The sequence below is a fragment of the Onychomys torridus genome, chromosome 5, assembly GCF_903995425.1.
Source record: "Onychomys torridus chromosome 5, mOncTor1.1, whole genome shotgun sequence".
Classification (NCBI taxonomy): Eukaryota; Metazoa; Chordata; class Mammalia; order Rodentia; family Cricetidae; genus Onychomys; species Onychomys torridus.
Window position 1 is genome coordinate 5,389,914 of NC_050447.1, and position 19,449 is coordinate 5,409,362.

At 41.1% G+C, this 19,449-nt stretch overlaps 1 protein-coding gene across 1 annotated transcript in view; it reads left to right on the plus strand.

Moving 5' to 3' along the window:
• The window catches only part of Ttc29 (tetratricopeptide repeat domain 29), a 202,233-nt gene that overhangs the window by 78,209 nt on the left and 104,575 nt on the right, over nt 1-19,449 (plus strand). Inside the window, exon 8 of the mRNA XM_036188837.1 lies at nt 1,240-1,325. Coding sequence (XP_036044730.1) covers nt 1,240-1,325 — 86 coding nt within the window. The remainder of the gene's footprint in view (nt 1-1,239; nt 1,326-19,449) is intronic.

Sequence of the window (19,449 nt, forward strand, 5' to 3'; positions counted from 1 at the left end):
TCCCTAGGCTCACCCCTGTCCTGTCACCTGTAAACCTATCGAGGACCCTGCTGGACTCCAAGTTAAAATTTTATCACCAGGCTGGATCACAGATCATCAGGTCTGCTGAAGTGTGAGATCTTGTAGCATAGTTTTCTGTAGCCAGCGAAATAGCTAGAAAACAAAAGCATGCACTGTCGGAGGCCTTTGCTGTCTGTCTCGGCATTCTAAGTCCTCACCAGCAGTAACTCAGTGAGTGGAGAGACAGAACACAGCAAGGAGGATCTGGTAACTCTGGAAATCCTTTGTGGTTAGAATCCAGGATTCAGACACCCAAAGAGACTATGCAGAGACCTAAGCCAACAGGGATTTGTTGGCATCTGCATTTCCAGGATTTGGATGACAGTGACATCTAAAAACAGAAAAAGAAAAGTGTTCTTATTTTAAAGAAAACTTTTAATGGTTGTTTCTAATATATAAAGTTTAGAGATTACATTTCCATAGTAATGTAAATAAGCTATGGATTCACCAGTAGTATGCCATACCTCTTACTGAACCATACATTACACCTTTACACTTTTGCCTTTGGAAAGAACTGGGTCATTGCTGAAATAAATACATCATAGAAATTAGGAAGGAGAAAGCATTTTTCCATTTCAGTGTGTGCATAGACTTCTGTACCAAGAAGCAGAACTTTTCCGGTCTTTCTCACATAAGCTTGAACCAGCAATTCAGACCAACATTCATAATTTGTTAATCATGTGTCCTTTTGGGGATGTAGATGATTGGCAGGAGTGTGCAGCCAGGTTCATGTAAGCTGTCACAGACATGCTGGACAACTGTAGGTCTACAAATGGTAGACTAATGTAAACATTCTACAACATGTGGAAAGTGTATACTAGGCAGTGTGTATAGAGAGAACTCCTTATACTTACATTGCTAGGGTATCTTAACCTATCATTTGAGATCCAGATAGGTCTTACTTTAATATCTCTCTCTCTCTCTCTCTCTCTCTCTCTCTCTCTCTCTCTCTCTCTCTCTCTCTCTCTCTCTCTCTCTCTCACACACACACACACACACACACACACACACACACACACACACTGCTTGTTTTTTAATGCAGGTTAATTTCAAGGATCATTGGTAGGTGTGTAAGGTTTTTCAAAGGGTGACTGTCTATTGTCTTGACTGATGCGGATTTTTTTCTGTGTGGTGACTGTCCACCAACACCATGGTTACTTCTCTACATCCTCACTTCAGGAAATGACAAAGGCATGGAAGGAGAAGCTGCTCTCTACCTGGGCTCAGCCCACTTGGCTGCTGGAGAATATGAAACTGCACTCACAGTAAGTCGAAGTGAACGTCATCATTTTATAATATCTGACATTAGCATAAGGTCAGAAGAGGTAGGTTGGGTCTGACATCAGCATACCTATTTATAGAGATCCAAACTGAATACCTGTCTCCTAGAAGCATGAAAAAGTGGGCTGTATCGGTCATTGAAGGTGAGTTATAGTCAGCCATTATGAAGCACTTTAAGATATAGGGAAGTTACATACATTGAGTAATGTGACCCTCTGCTCCCATTCACCCACAACAAGGAACAGTAGTTTCCAGTGAAGGAAAACTAAACACAGAAAGCACGGTGATTTTAGAATGTGAGGATGCATCTGTTCAACAATAGTGAGATTTGCATAGATGTGAATCTGGGGAGGCGGGCAGTGAGAGGCTGATAGTCCTGATCTTCGACATGCCTTACTGCATGACAGAATTAGTGTTTGTATAGTTTGTAATGGGGCTATCTGCTTGGATGGGGCACAAACAAATACAAACATCAGAGCCATGGTTTTTTTTTTTATTAGAATTGAAATCAGTTTTCTTTCCTTGTGCTATCTGAAATGTATATCAAATGCAGCTTCCTGACCGTTTACACCCCATGTACTCACTCACCTTACTTTGTATAGTTCAGGTTTGATGCTGAGCTTTGGGATCTCTTGGCTCCTTTAGATATTGATGTTAAGTAGGAGTCCTATATTTGGGTCACATGTTATTTTCTAGTTCCCTTGAAACTGGTCCTCACAGAAAACAGCTTTTCCTAGAAGACTCTTCCATTTAAATTTTGTGATCAGTTATATGTGTTCAGCAAAGCTGTTCTGGTGCTTGGAGAGCGTACAAATGACCAAGATGCATGCTTTCCTGCAGGAGCTAATTTAATGAAAGTGACCAACTGAGAAACAGGACCATAATTCAGAGCATAAGCTCAGAGCTTCTGAGCAGAGAGGAGAGGGGGTAGGTTCCAACACTGGGTTACACAGCAGAACAGTGGGGCGGTAGGGTTTCTAGATGAAGAAAACACAAAGATGATGGAGTGGTGCACATAAACACACACACACACACACACACACACACACACACACACACACACACACAATGTTTGGGAAGCAATGAATTGTCTAAGAAGGTAAAATGTATTAAGTGATGAAGCTAAAATTGTAAAGCATGGTGGCATGCGCCAGCCTCAGGAAACGGGAGTGGGAGGACTATTTGAGTCGGGGCCAGCCTAAGTTACATAGCAAGACTGTCTCAAAAAAGGAAAAGGGGGGAGACAAAGACTAAAATAAAAATTAAATTAGGTGAAAACTAGCTCCTGGATTCTCACCCTCCTTCCCTCCTCCCTCCCCCCTGCTCCATATCTATAGCCAGGTAACATCAAGTCACACGGTAACATTTACTACAGAAAGCTCCCTTCCATTCCCACACTTAGCTCCACCATTCTTCTTCTCAAAGCAAGTACAGTTGCAAATTTGTGACTTACCTTTCTAAGACATTCAGTACATGCAGCACATATAAATGCATGTAAGTATGCATCCTTTTTGTTATGTATGAAACGCTTGCATTTCACACACACAGCTCTGTGTCCTGAATGAACTTCTTCAACACAGGTTCAGGCATGCTCCACTTAAGTCTTCATGTTCACAGGTTAATCAAGGGATGGTTAACAGATCCACGTATGTATTTAGTATGTAAAACATGCCACATGCCTTTGAAATGGGTGTAGCCTGGAAAGTGATTGTCACAGTCAAGCTCATTAGCCTATTCTTCATAACTTGCTTTATTTTTCTGAGAATACTCAGATCTACTCTCTTAGAAAATCTCATATGTAATTATGCATTTGCTTCATTTTAAAAGGCCTGCATGGGATATACATATGGCGGGACCATGAAGGCTTTAGCCTCCTATAGGAGGACATTAAGGTTATTTTCAATACATTTTTATTATAAATTCTGTGTGTTATGGCACAAATATGAAATAACCCTTTAAAAGACCCCTATGCTCTGGTCCCCAGTGCAATGTTTGGAGATGAGGCTTTAGTAGGTGAAGGGACCATGAATATACTTCCCTCACTGATAGACTAAATCTAATTATGGATTTGATGATCTGGTGGCATACTTGGGAGGTAGCAGAAATTTTGCAGACAGGAACTTAGAAGAAATAATTGAATCAGTCATGGTGGCTCACTATACTGGACAGTTTTATGTCCACTTGACACAAGCAGAAGTCGCCTGAGGGAAGGGAGCCTCAACTGAGAAATGTCTCCGTAAGATCTGGCTGTAGACAAGCCATCATTGTATTTTCTTAATTAGTGATTGATGGGGGTGAGCCTAGCCTGGTATGTGTGTATGTGTGTGTGGGGGGGTTACAATCCCTAGGCTGGTGGTCCTGGGTTCTATAAGAAAGCAGGCTGAGCAAGCCAGTAAGCAGCACCCTCCATGGCCTCTGCATCAGCTCCTGCCTCCTGGTTCCTGCCCTGCTTAAGTTCCTGTCCTGATTTCCTTCAATGATGGACTATGATGTAGAAGTGTAAACCAAATAAACCCTTTCCTCCCCAACTTGCTTTTGTAATGCTAATACTTGAATTCTAAGGCTGGAGGAATGCTAGACCAGTCTGAATTATGAAATAAGGCCTTGTTTCAAATCAACAACAAATAAAAAAAGAAAATCTTAACAACAACAGAGAAAAATAGGGACCAACCAGATGGCTCAACTGGGACAGGTGCTTGCTGCCAAGCCTGAAGACCCAAGCTGGATCCGTAGAACTCTTAGGGTAGGAAATCACTGACTTCCACAAGCTGTCCTTTGAACTTCACATGTGTGCTATGGCATGTGTACACACACATATGGACACACAATAAATAAATACGTAAAAAATAAATAAATAAAACAAAGAAGCAAGTGTCTCAGGATATGGGAGTGTGTTCTTGGGGCCCATTTCCCGCTGTCTTGTCCAGAGTTCTGTCCTTGTTTCTCTGCCTACTATCGTGAGGTGTGAAGTGCACCAAGTCCCTTTGCTCGCCACATTCCCCTACTGTGATGTTCTGCCTTTCTGTGTGCAGTCCCAGAAGCAATGGGGCAAAGTGCCAGAGACTGTGATCTCTGAACCCATGATCCAGAAGACAGCATCTTCCCCCTTTTGTTTTCTTCAGGCACTTTCTCACAGCCATGAAAAAAAGCTAATTAATACAGTGTGCAACAAACAGCCTAGTCAGATGTGACTAACTTAACCACAGAATTACTGCATGAAGTAGGGAATTCTGGTGTATCCTATGTTGTCAGTGATATAAGATAGTCCAGTAAAGAGTGGATCACAGAAATTATCTTTGATATCCAAATGGAAAATTCTAGAAACCATTACTCTTTTAAGAAAGTGTTTTTTTTCTAGAAGTAAACATGAATCTCATGTTCTCAGCTTATTAGCTGGAAAACCTCGGGCCCGTCCCTTGAGCTCTCTACATCGCAATTGCTTCACGTACCCCATGGGAGTATAAGTAAGCTTACTCCACTGAGGGTAATAGGTTAAGTGATGCTGCCAGCCACTTCCTAATCCCTGAAACCAGTGAATTCAGGTGTGATTAGTTTAAGGACCCTGAGATGAGATGATTATCCTAGATTGACTGAGGTAGGCTCAAAGGTTAAACAATGTTCTAAGAAAAGGTCAGAAGCAGATGTGAAACAGACAGAAGTCAAAAGACAGTACAGAGAGAAAAAGACCATGTGAGGATGAAGGCTGACATGGTAGCAATGTAACCCAAGTCAAGAAATACCTGGGACCATCAAAGGGATAAGAGGCAGGCAAGCATCCCCTCCTAAAGCCATCAGTGGTGTCATGATGCTGCATGACACCTGATTTCAAACTTCTGCCCTTCAAAGCTTCAAAAGGACATCCTTCATCATGTCAGCTCCATGGAACTACTCCTCAGAGAATGAGAAGAGTTTCTTTACCTAAAGTTCTGAGTGAGTGTCCCCTTGGCCTGCTAGGAAGTCTGCAACAAGCATTAACTTCTGTATTTACTGGATACAAAGAAACACAATGACTAGATGACTGGATACAATTAAACATGCAAGGTGACTTCCTTATTGATTGGAGATGGAAATAGTCACCTAATCACAAAACAAATCATCAATTTTTTTAAGAAAAGGTTCTTTGGTTCTTGTTTTAAATTCTTAGTGTCCTAGCTTCATTGCTGATAGTGTTATAAAATATCCTGAGAAAAAGTGCTACGCAGGACAAAGGGTTTATGTGGCTTGCAATCCCAGGTTACAGTTTATTATCGGGGGAAGTCCAGACAGGAGCTCCAATCGCTGTATGCACAGGCAAGGGCAGAGAGAATGAAAGCCTGGGTCATTTCTGCTTGCTTTCATAGTACCCCAGCTTTTTTCCTCTTACACAGTCCTGCCCAGTCCAGGGCCCAGCCCATGAAATGTTGCTGCCCTAGCCTCCAAAGACGATCAAGACAATTCCCACAGACATACCCACAAGCCAATCCAATCTGGCTATTTCCTCTCTAAGACTCTCTCCTCAAGTGAGTCTAGGTTGAGTCAAGTTGACAGTTAGAACTAACCAGCACAGTTAGCACACCCGATAGTGGGTTAAATGATGTCATACATGTGCATCACTGTACAGCACTGGGTTAAATGATGTCATATATGTGCATCATTGTACCTTGCCTACATTTATTTCTTGCCACTCTCCCCATTCCTACAGTCTCACTTCCTTTGAAATTATCCCCTGACTCTTTCATGCCATTCATAGATAGATGATGGATAATAGATGATAATAGTAGGTAGGTGATAGATGATTTATGTGAGGAAAACAGGCAGCACTCGCCCCATCTTCTCTTTGAAGTCCTTTTCTAATCGTCTGCTGACAATGTCATCAATAACATCTCGTGTTATCTTCATGCTTTAAAGCAATGTCAGTGGATCTGTCCTGTGGCTGTGGGGAGGAGTGGGATTGCCCTGTCAGCCCTGTTGTCTTGGAACCCTAGAGATGTCTGTTTTGGGTGCTACTAAAGCTATAGTTTTTATCCAGTCACTGTGTTTTAAGTATATAAACCAAGATATCATCAAATTTTCAGTATTTTTCCTCTGGACTCAACCTCGACCTCTCACACATTTCTCCCTTCCGATAATGCTAGTTATCCATCTAATGATTCTGCCATGTCTTTTAAAAGAAACATTCCTACTCAATAATTCTATTGGCCAGAAAGAGGCATTTTAAATTTGTGTTAATGAGCCTCTATTTAAAAACATTTCTTAATAAATTATCAATATATTTAGCAAAAGAATATGTTGGCAAAAATAAGAATACAAGTTTAGAAAAAGAGAATACAAGTTTAGTGATGAATCGTTACTGGTGGTGTGGTTTAGATGTGTCCCTACAATTAATTTGTTAGTGATTTTACCTCCAAAGTCATGTGCTGATAGCATTTGATGGTGAAGGCTTTGGGAGATAATTAGACTTAGATGAAGTCTTGAAGGTGGGTCCTCATGGTAGCAAGAGTGCCAGTATAAGAGGGGATACCCCAGGTGGCATGTTTGTTCTATCTTACTGTGTAAGGCTTTCCACCTTTACAGTTCAGTAAGAAGTCTTGATCATACTGTAACCCTAAGGAAAGAAAGTGTCTCCTCAGCCTTTTCTCTGGCTGTGTAGTTTCCTCTTTCCTAATATCTCATTCTCCTTAATGGTTCACAGAAACCAACTTTATTCAGTTGTTCATCCTGTGAACAATCCAGTTTCCATTATTCACCAATAATATAGTTTAATCAAAACTTCTACAAGGGGCTAGAGAGATAGCTCAGCAATTGAGAATGCTTGCTGTTCTTTTAGGGGACCTGAGTTTGGTTCCCAGCACCCCATTGGGTGGCCCACAACCACCCTGTAACTCCAACTTCAGGGGATTGGACATCTTCTGGCCTGTACTCACGTGCACAAATACATACACACATACACACATACACAAATCACAAATACAATAAAATAAAGTCATTTTTTAAAAAATGTGTATAAGGAAAGCAAAATTCATCAGATTGCTATTTCATTTGCTTTTATAGAACAGGATTCATCACACATACTATTATTTAGTTATTCCATATGCCCAATGTAGCCATTTCAATTGTTTAATATGTTAGCATCTTTATGATGTTGCAAAAAGTGTCCAACAAAGCTTTGAACTTGCATGCATGGCTGACCTATATCTCTGTCATTACCCAGTAGCATCACATAGAAAGAATGCAAGTAAATACTATATGTCAGAAAAAAAAAACACTGACATTAATATCCTGGCAACCTACAATTTGCTTGATGTATATCCATTAACAATGTAGGATATTAATCATATTTATAAAGCATTCTTAGGGTTTCATTAAGCAACTGTAGTGAAATTTTATTTATCCTTTCAACCTAACAGATGCAAGATATCTATAAAAGCCATTCCTCATAAAGAATGGCACATTCTTTCCATAGCCCTTCACTGATAGGAAATTGGGGTGAGGAAGTAACTGTTAATAATTGTTCCTGCTTAGTTTCTTTCCATATAGAGTTCCCTTTGAAGTACAGAGGCGTGAGTTCTTCCCAATCTGGCTGGCATGCATACCCTGGCAGATTCTGGAGCAACACACATAGAGCAAAGTTCCTTCTGAGACACTTTGTGCCTTTGTCTGTCATGGAAACTCCTTTCTTTTAAAAAGTACTGTGTGTGTGTGTGTGTGTGTGTGTGTGTGTGTGTGTGTGTGTGTGTACATTGCATGAGTGTGGAGGTCAAGGAACAATTTGAAGGAGTGAGTGTTCTCTTCTTCTACTGTGTGGGTCCCAGGGATGACTTCAAATGGTCAGCCTTGGTGGCAAGTATCCTTACACACTGAGCTATCACACACCATCACTAGTCTTATCTTTCTCCTAACTACCATTTATTAATCTTCTCATGTATGCATTTACACAATACTTAAATTTATCTTTTACTTGACATTCATTTTTATAATGAAAATAAGGCAACATCTTGTAGAAAACTGTTTATATCATTTTTCTTTGAGGAAAAAAAGGCATCCCCAAAAAAGGATTTGAGCCATGTCTTTAATTAAATATAACATCTTTCACTACCCATGCAGCAGATTATTTATTAGGAATCCTTTCCTAAAGCTTGAGAAACAAGATAGCTCGGGCTCCAAGCAGCCACCTTCTTACTTGACAGCGAAGCTTTCAGCACGCTATTCTTTTGTTGAGTTTCTTTCCCGTGCTCCAGCCCCAGACAGTCCCCTTGAGAACTCTGGGAGGAGCAGCTCTTATGCCCTAGCTCCACCAGGTATCACTGCGCAGACCTTTGTTTGGCAGTACACCTGCTGGAACACACACACACACACACACACACACACACACACACACGCACGCACGCACGCACACTCGCGCGCATACACATCCACCAGCATGCCAACAGCACTTCACTTTCGCTTCATATGTGGTACTCTGTAAAGAAATGTCTAGAACACCCAGGATCAAACAAGCCTAAGGAAGGACTTGCAGAAAGTGGTGTAAAAAGAAAGGAGCGGAACTTCCTCATTAACAAAATGGGTTCATTTTCAAACCACATCGGAAGACCATGGTTCAAAATTACTTAGCAGTGATCTCAAATGTGAGCTCAATGTGCCTTCTGGTAGTTAGCCTTACCTGGAAAATGGCTTTTAAGGAGTATGGAAAAATCTGTCTTAGTAATTTGGAGAATGGAGAAGCAATTGTTTTATGAATAATTTTGTTCTTCTTATCTTTGTATTTAAGTTATAACCTTCCTGAAACATTAAATCAGGTAACTTTATAGTAATTACTGAGGAGAATAAATCATATCAAGTCATAGGATTTTTAATTTCCCAGTTAATGAGCTGTATGACCCTCAGAACGTTTTTACTTGAATAAAATTCTATAGTGGTTTTCAATACTGGTATAGTTTTAGAAAATAATGTGTGCATTTTTTTTTTGTTTTCTTTTTCTTGACTTTTATGGTTTTGCAGGTGAATGAAAAAATGAAATAAAAGGAGTGCATAACTACTCCTGAAGCATGGAGAAGATAGATTTTCATTGTAGATATAAGGGAGAAAAGGGGCAGAGGGAAGAGTCCAGGCTGAACACGGCTGGCAGACTAAACTGGACCATGAGAGGAGACATGGGGAGGGAGGGCAAGAGAGGAGAAGCAGGTGGAGAGGTGGACCTGCCAACAGGCCAAGAGACTGGAGTAGCCAAAATGGCAGAGTTATAGAGGGGTCAGACTTGGGGAAGGGAAGTAGAAGCCCCGCCCCTGGGAGGGAGGGATTTAGCGTAGAGGCGGGGTGAAAAGTGCTGAGAGGTACCACAGTGATGAGGGAAACTGGTTCTGGGTTTGAGACCTAAAAAGGGGTAAGCTCTCACTCTGTATCCCAGACTTGCCTGGCCTGGAACTTGTAGAATCCCATAATTCTCTTCTCTCAGCCTGCTATCTTTGTCTTCTTTTAAACTGAGTAAATGCACAAAAGGCCATATCTATAATCTAAATGATGAAAATGTTATGTAAGTCACAATTCAGACACTCCAGGGAGAAAATGAAAATTTGTATTAACTATTAATTATTTATTTGTGTGTATGTGTGTGTGTGTCCATTTGTATGCAGGTACCTGTGAGTGTGCATATGGAAGCTAGAAGCTGGTGTGAAGTGTCTTTCTCTATAGTTCACCAAATTCCCTTTTGAGACACAGCCTTTACCTGAGTCTGGCTCTCCCTAACCCTGCCTGGGCAGCCAGCTGGGAGGCCTGGGGATCTGCCCATCTCTGACAGTGCCTCCATGGCTGACTTTTTCCTTGTGTGCTGGGTCCTAAAGTGGCAGCAAGCACGTTCCCCACTGGACCATCTCTGAGGATCCTGAGAAATTAAACTTTATTTCCCCCCCATTTTTTTTTATTATATTTGTGTTTTAATTTTACATATCAGCCATGGGTTCCCCTGTCCTCCCCCCTCCCGCCCCTACCCCCACCTTACCCATCCCCTCCATTCCCATCTCCTCCAGGGCCAAGACTCCCCTGGTGATTCATTTAAACTTGGTATATTCAGTACAGGCAGGTCCAGTCCCCTCCTTCCAGGATGAGCAAAGTGTCCCTGTGTAAGCCCAGGTTCCAAACAACCAGCTCATGCACTAAGGACAGGTCCAGGTCCCACAGCCTGGATGCCTCCGAAACACTCCAAACCACTCAATTGTCTCACTTATCCAGAGGGCCTGATCCAGCTGGGGGCTCCACAGACTTTGGTTCACAATTCATGTGCTTCCGTTCATCTGGCCTTTCTTCCCCGTGCTTTTTCCAATCCTGGGCTCAATAATTCACGATCCCGGAGTCCCTCCTCCTTCTCGACAACTGGACACACAGAGCTCCACCTAGGGCCTGGCTGAGGATCTCTGCATCTACTTCCATCAGTCACTGGATGAGAGTTCCAGCCCGACCATCAAGGTGTTTGGCCATCTGATCACCAGACTAGGTCAGATCAGGCTTTCGCTCGACCACTGCCTGCAGTCTACAGAGGATGCATCACGGTGGACCTCAGGGGACCTCTCCAGCACTCTGCCCACTCCTGTTCTCATGTGGTCCTCATCCATCATGGTCTACCATTCCTTGTTCTCCCTTTCTGTTCTTGATCCAGCTGGGATCTCCTGCTCCCCCAACCCTCCCTTCTCTCAAACCTTGCCCTTCATTACTCCCTCTGTCATCCAGGTTGCTCATGTAGATCTCATCCATTTCTCTGTCATTGGGTGATCCCTGTGTCTTTCCTAGGGTCCTGTTTTCTAGGTAGACTCCCTAGAGTTGTGTAGCAGTCTAGTCATCTTTGTTTTACATCTAGTATCCTCCTATGAGTGAGTACATACCATGTTCATCCTTCTGAGTCTGGGTTACCTCACTCAGGATGATTTCTTCTAGATCCATCCATTTGCCTGCAAACCTCATGATGTCATTATTTTTCTCTGCTGAATAGTACTCCATTGTGTATATGTACCATATTTTCTTTATCCATTCTTCAGTTGAAGGACATCTAGGTTGTTTCCAGGTTCTGGCTATTACAAACAATGCTGATATGAACATAGCTGAGCAAATGCCCTTGTGGTATGATTGAGCATTCCTTGGATATATGCCCAAGAGTGCTACAGCTGGGTCTTGTGGGAGATGGATTCCCAATTTTCTAAGGAAGTGCCATATTGATTTCCAAAGTGGCTGTACAAGCTTACATTCCCACCAGCAGTGGAGAAGAGTTCCCCTTGCTCCACATCCTCTCCAGCATAAGATGTCTTCTGTGTTTTTGAGCTTAGCCATTCTGACAGGTGCAAGGTGGTATCTCAGAGTCATTTTGATTTGCATTTCCCAGATAATTAGGGATGTTGAGGAATTCCTTAAATGTCTTTCAGCCATTTGAACTTCCTCTATAGCCCATTTCTTAATTGGACTGTTGGGCATTTTGTTGTCTAATTTCTGGAGTTCTTTATATATTCTGGATATCAGCCCTCTGTCAGATGTGGGGTTGGTGAAGACCTTTTCCCATTCTGTAGGCTGTCGCTTTTTCTTGTTGATAGTGTCCTTTGCTCTACAAAAGCTTCTCAGTTTCAACAGGTCCCATTGATTGATTGTTTCTCTCAGTGTCTGTGCTACTGGTGTTATATTTAGAAAGTGATCTCCGGTGCCAATGCATTCAAGAGTACTTCCTACTTTCTCTTCTATCAGGTTCAGAGTAACTAGATTTATGTTGAGGTCTTTGATCCACTTGGACTTAAGTTTTGTGCATGGTGACAGATATGGATCTATTTGCAGCCTTCTACACATTGACATCCAGTTATGCCAACACCATTTGTTGAAGATGCTTTCTTTTTTCCATTATACATTTTTGGCTTCTTTGTCAAAAATTATATGTTCATGGGTGTGCGGGTTAATGTCAGGGTCTTCAATTCTATTCCATTGGTCCACATGCCAGTTTTTATGCCAGTACCAAGCTGTTTTTATTACAGTAGCTCTATAGTAGAGCTTGAGGTCGGGGATCATGATGCCTCCAGAGGTTGTTTTATTGTACAGGATTCTTTTGGCTATCCTGGGTTTTTTATTTTTCCATATGAAGTTGAGTATCATTCTGTCCAGATCTGTGAAGAATTGTGTTGGTAATTTGATGGGGATTGCATTGAATCTGTAGATTGCTTTTGGTAAGATCGCCATTTTTACTATGTTAATCCTGCCTATCCATGAGCATGGGAGGTCTTTCCATTTTCTGACATCTTCTTCAATTTCTTTTTTTCAGGGACTTAAAGTTCTTGTCATATAGGTCCTTCACATGCTTAGTTAGAGTAACCCCAAGATATTTTATATCATTTGTGGCTATTGTAAAGGGTGATATATCTCTGATTTCCTTCTCAGCCTGTTTGTCTATTGTATATAGGAGGGCTACTGATTTTTTTGAGTTGATCTTGTACCCTGCTATGTTGCTGAAGGTTTTTATTAGCTGTATCAGTTCCTTGGTTGAATTTTTGGGGTCACTCATATATACTATCATGTCATCTGCAAATAGGGAAAGCTTGACTTCTTCCTTTCCAATTTGTATCCCCTTAATCTCCTTATGTTGTCTTATAGCTCTGGCTAGAACTTCAAGTACTCTATTGAATAAGTATGGGGAGAGGGGATAGCCTTGCCTTGTTCCTGATTTTAGTGGTATTGCTTTGAGTTTCTCTCCATTTTATTTGATGTTGGCTGTTGGCTAGCTGTAGATTGCCTTTATTATGTTTAGGTATGTTCCCTGTGTTCCTGATTGCTCCAAGACCTTTATCATGAAGGGGTGTTGGATTTTGTCAAATGCCTTTTCTGCATCTAGTGAGATGATCATGTGGTTTTTTTCTTTCAGTTTGTTTATATGGTGTATTACATTGACGGACTTTCATGTTAAACCACCCTTGCATCTCTGGGATGAAGCCTACTTGATCATGGTGGATAATTGTTTTGATGTGTTCTTGGAGTCTGTTTGCCAGTATTTTATTGAGTATTTTTGCATCAATGTTGATGAGGGAGATCAGTCTGTAGTTCTCTTTCTTTGTTGCATCTTTGTTTGGTTTAGGAATCAGGGTAATTGTAGCCTCATAGAAGGAGTTTGGTAATATTGCTTCTGCTTCTATTGTGTGGAACAATTTAAAGAGTCTTCTTTGAAGATCTGGTAGAATTCTGCACTGAAACCATATGGTCCTGGGACTTTTTTGGTTGGGAGACTTTTAATGACTGATTCTATTTCCTTAGGTGTTATTGGACTATTTAAATGGTTTATCTGGTCTTGATTTAACTTAGGTATGTGGTACCTATCCAGAAAAGTATCCATTTCTTTTAGATTTTCTAGTTTTGTGGAGTAGAGGTTTTTGAAGTAAGACCTGATGATTCTCTGGATTTCCTCATTGTCTGTTGTTATGTCCCCCTTTTCATTTCTGATTTTGTTAATTTGGATGCTCTCTCTCTGTCTTTTGGTTAGTTTGGATAAGGGCTTGTCTATCTTGTTGATCTTCTCAAAGAACCAACTCTTTGTTTCATTAATCCTTTGTAATGTTCTCTTTATTTCTACTTTATTGATTTCAGCTCTCAGTTTGATAATTTACTGGCATCTGTTCCTCCTGGGAGACTTTGCTTCTTCCTGTTCAAGGGCTTTCAGGTGTGCTGTCAAGTCACTAGCGTGAGATTTCTCCAGCTTCTTTATGTGGGCATTTAGTGCTATGAATTTCCCTCTTAGCACTGCTTTCATAGTGCCCCATAAGTTTGGGTATGTGGTGTATTCATTTTCATTGATCTCTAGGAAGTCTTTAATTTCTTTCTTTATTTCTTCCTTAATCCATTGGTGATTCAGTTGAGCATTATTCAGTTTCCGTGAGATTGTAGGATTTCTGTAGATTTTTCTGTTGTTGAAATCTAACTTTAAACCATGATGGTCTGACAGAACATAGGAGGTTATTCCAATTGTTTTGTATCTGTTGAGATTTGCTTTGTGGCCAAGTATGTGGTCGATTTTAGAGAAGGTTCCATGGGGTGCTGAGAAGAAGGTATATTCTTTTTTTGTTCAGGTGGAATGTTCTGTAGATATCGATTAATTCCAATTGACCCATAACATCAGTTATGACCATTATGTCTCTGTTAAGTTTCAATTTGGCCCATCTGTCCAGAGGTGAAAGTGGGGTGTTGAAGTCTCCCACTATTAATGTGTGGGGTTTTATATGTGATTTGAGCTTTAGTAATGTTTCTTTTACATATGTGGGTGCCCCTGTGTTTGGGGCATAAATGTTCAGAATTGAGACTTCATCTTGGTGGATCTTTCCTGTGATGAGTATGTAATGTCCTTTATCATCTCTTTTGATTGATTTTAGTTTGAAGTCTATTTTGCTGGATATTAAGATGGCTTCACCAGCTTGTTTCTTAAGACCATTTGATTGGAAAGTTTTTTACCCAGCCTTTTATTCTTAGGAGGTGTCTATCTTTGAATTTGAGGTGTGTTTCTTGTATGCAGCAGAAAGTTGGGTCCTGTTTTCGTATCCATTCTGTTTGTGTGTGTCTTTTTATAGGTGAACTAAGTCCATTGATATTAAGGGATATTAATGACCAGTGATTGTTTGTTCCTGTTATTATTTTTATTATTTGGTGGTAGTATGTGTGTGCTTCTCTTCTTTGGGGTTTACTGCTGTGGTGTTATCTATTGCCTGTGTTTTCATGGGTGTATCTGCCTTCCTTAGGTTGGAATTTTCCTTCTAGTGCTTTCTGTAGGGCTGGGTTTGTGGATAAATATTGTTTAAATCTGGCTTTGTCTTGGAATGTCTTGTTCACTCCATCTATGATGATTGAGAGTTTTGCTGGGTATATTAGTCTAGGCTGGCATCCATGGTCTCTTAGTGTCTGCATTATATCTGTCCAGGTCCTTCTGGCTTTCAAAGTCTCCATTGAGAAATAGGGTGTTATTCTGATGGGTTTGCCTTTATGAGTCACTTGGCCTTTTTCCTTTGCTGCCCTTAATATTCTTTCTTTATTCTGTACATTTAATTGTTTAATTATGTGGCGAGGGGACTTTTTGGGGGGGTCTAGTCTGTTTGGTGTTCTATAGGCTTCTTGTATCTTCATAGGCATTTCCTTCATTAAGTTGGGAAAGTTTTCTTCTATGATCTTGTTAAATATATTTTCTGTGCCTTTGAGTTGGTATTCTTCTCCTTCCTCCATCCCTATTATTCGTAGGTTTGGTCTTTTCATGGTGTCCCAAATTTCGTGGACATTTTGGGTCATGACTTTGTTGGTTTTAGTGTTTTCTTTGACTGATGAATCTATTTCTTCTACCGTATCTTCAACACCAGAGATCCTCTCTTCCATCTCTTGCATTCTGTTGGTTATACTTGCATCTGAAGTTCCTGTTCGTTTACTCAGATTTTCTTTTTCCAGCATTCCTTCTGCTAGTGTCTTCTTCATTTTTTCTATTTCCCTCTTCAGGTCTTGGACTGTTTCCCTTGTTTTTTCCTTATTTTCTTTCAGGGAGTTATTGTTTTCTTCTGCTTTAATGTCCTTTCCTCTAGGTTTTTATAGCATTCTTCCCATTTTTTGTTTGTCTGTTCCTCCACTTTATTTTTTATTTCTTCTATATAAGGCTCTAGCCTCTTCATGATGTTACTTATAAGGTTGTTTTCTTCTGCTTCTTCCATTTTGTGATGTTTTGGGTCTAGCTGTTAGAGAAGGGCTAAGTTCTGGTGATGCTGTATTGCTCTTTATTTTGTTGTATGTACTTCTGCCTTGACATCTGCCCATCTCCTCTTGGGTTCGTTCTTGGTCTTATCAGTGCACTTGGTCCAGACAGAACTGACAGATTTAGGGAGCCTCTCTCTGGTCCAGATGGAAGCTCTGGGCTGGATGGGAGCTCTGGTCCAGATGAGGGTGCTGGTGGGATAGGAGCTGGAGTGCTGGACTCTGAGTCTCAGGAAGTCCCTGGGGTCTCCTTATCTTGTCCCCATGGGAGCTCCTCTTGTCCAGATGGGAGTTCTGGGACAGGATGGAAGCTCTGGTCCAGATGGGAATTCCGAGGCAGATGGGAGCTGGGGGCTCTCTGGTCCAGATGGGAGATCCGGGACAGGATGGAATACTGGACACTGGTCTCTAAGTCTCTGAAAGTGGCTGGGGTCTCCAGCATATGGTTGTGGGGGCAAGGTGTTGAGGTTGTAGTGTCCACCGAAGGGTCTCCCTGGTCTTTGGTCCAGATGGGAGTTCCAAGGAGGATGGGAGCTGGGGGCTTGTCTCTGGGTCTCAGGAAGTGGCTGGGGTCTCGGGCAAATGGGTGTGGGGGCAGGGTGTGGAGACTGCAGGGTCTGCCTACAGTCTTGGAAAAAGGGGAGCCTTCCCACAGGGCCCGCCTATTTACTGGAAACTTGGGTCAAGTTGGGCAGGTCCTCCCAGAATGGTGCCTAGGGGTGGGACCCAGGGGCGGTTGCCTCTCTGACTATAACCCCAGGCACTCACCTCTGTCAAAATTAAACTTTTGAAATAGGAATTAGTAAACCAAAAACTCAAATTTCCATCAAAGTTGTGAAATGTTTTATGTCAGAAAAGTTTATGCCCTAATCACAATAAAAATCAGTTTCCTGGTAATAATATACATTGGGTTTTTAATAGAAACCTAGTTTTAGATTCCCTTGAGATCTAAAATACCACACTAGCCAATACTTTGTGATTATCTTATGTACTCATTAAAAAAAAAAAAATGCTGCTACTGGGCCTTTCCAGAGTTTTTAGCTTCCAGTCAGCCCCACTTTACAAAATGGTATAAAAAGATCCTGATATAAATTTCAAGAGCAGATGAATGTATGGATAGTAGTTTTTATTTGTCTCTAAAAACAAAGAACTTCAAGTCTCTACCCACAAGTTCTGAGCAATGCCACATGGAGCATCGTGCACCCACACTCCTTAAAGTTCAAGGGCTCGCATGTGAAAATGTGCCCTACAGCACGAAATCGACCTGCACAGTTCATCTGGTGAGGAACTGTGCTGGAGACACAGGCACAGCTAGCTGTTGATGCACCTGATCCAAGGGCTGCAGATGAAGAGGCACCACACCTGGAGGAACCACGATGCTTACGAGCTCAGATGAGTGAGGAGAAATAACGTATGGCTTGTGCTTCACCATTATAGAGTTGGACAGATTGTATATATTTCTTCAAGTCAAGGAGTGATGGCAGAGAAAAGGGATGAACATTTCTTTAATACAGGGTCTTGCTCTTGCTGGGCAGAAGAGGCTGGCTTGGAGCTGACCATATAGCCAGTCTGGCCTTGAACTCTCCACCCTCCAGTATCAACAGTTATCCAGAGTTAGGGTAATGCTCAGAGGTGAATTACTTGTCTAGCCCTCATGAGACCAAAATTTGATTCACAACACAAGGAAAATATGTAAAGTATTCTCAAATGAATCTGAACATAGGAAATTGTTTTTCATTTAATAGCAGTATTGAGTTTAGATATTCAGAATAATTAGTGTTCAATAAAAATAATTTATATTAAGATTTGAATGGAACATCCATTCTTTACTCCTAATACTTAATTCATATATTTGTAAAAAATTATTTTATCCAATACCTTAGACTTTCTACATTCATAAGCTCATTATTTTAACTAGTAACTAGTAAAATGTACTTGTTTAAGACTGAGCTTTCATTTTTCTCCAAAACATCTTATTGGTTTTCTTTGTGTGTGTGTATTTTAATGATGGCAGCCAAGGATAGTCAGAAAAGGAAAGAAAGTAATGAACTCATTCAATCACAAAACAGTGTCCTGTTCCTGAATGGCAGGGAGTTGACCATGGAAACATATATTGTAGCTTTCATTTGTGAACATTTCAAGGAAGGAGCTTAATATTATTTTGCATAAAATCATGACTTAGAGGCACAAAATCAGAAATTTAAGTAGAACCAATGGTTGGTGAGGATCAGAGAGAGCGGTGAGCACAGTTAGTATCTGCGGATACCCACATTTTGAGAATGATGGGAGGGATGTTCTACGTGCTGTTCCTCCTATGCTGGTATATCTACCCAGAAGATTCTCGGGGACATGAGGGCCAATGGGCCAGTGAGAGGAATAAGAATGGGGAGGACAGATGAACATAAAATTAAGAGACAGACAAAAATAGATGTTTAAACTGTGGCTTGGGCTAAGACTTGTGGCTAACTCCACTTGACTCCTCACAATAAAGAACACAGAACAGCCTATTCAGGACTACTTTTGATTGTAACATGAATGTGTCTGATCATGCTTACTCAAATATGTATTTTTAGATATTTTATGAAATGTTACAAGACGTGCTTTGAGTGTCTGTGTTAATTGTGGGCCATGGTAGGTGAGAGCATTTATGCACTACAAAACTAACAACTACAGGACTAGGTTTGAGTTTCCCTGGGAGCCAACCTTGAGACACAGATCTGAGTTCAAGTGGTTTAACTAGAAGGAATTCTATACACGGAAGAATTAGGCACAAGAAAGAAGGCTACACCAGGATTTTCCACATACTTGCTGCCGTGCACAAAGGAAGCCCAGAGAGATGAGGAAGCTGGCACTCTTCTCCACCAGTCAGTGTTCACCAGTCACTGGGAAGAAGCTATGGCAGTCATCTCTGGAATTCTAGGTTGCTATGACCACAGCCATGAGCTAAGGAAAGCCTAAGGGGTGGCCAGAGCAGTCCACAGCTGCCGAGATTGTGGAAGGGCACAGACAGGCTTCTGGGCTTGAGTTCTAGTACATTCTCTGTACTTGTAAAATAGAGAGACGATTACCTCATGACTAACCAAGCTAAAGAGATAACACTTCCATCACCTAGTAAACAGTCAATAAATATACTAGCTTTTTTTAAGGAGGTGTACAAATTTGTACATCTTTTGACTCAGGAATACTTATTTCAGAATTTTTCTGAAGGAAATCAGTGCTAAAACATACAAACATTTAACCATGATATCACCTGCATAACTAATATATACAGAGGTTTAGCTGTGACCTTTAGATCAATTTAGAAGCACTATTTGTAAATGTAAGAGAACAAGAGATTGTTCAAAGCACTGCTGAGCATTCTTCACAGACAAGAGGAATTAAACAGTAAACGTTTGTAAC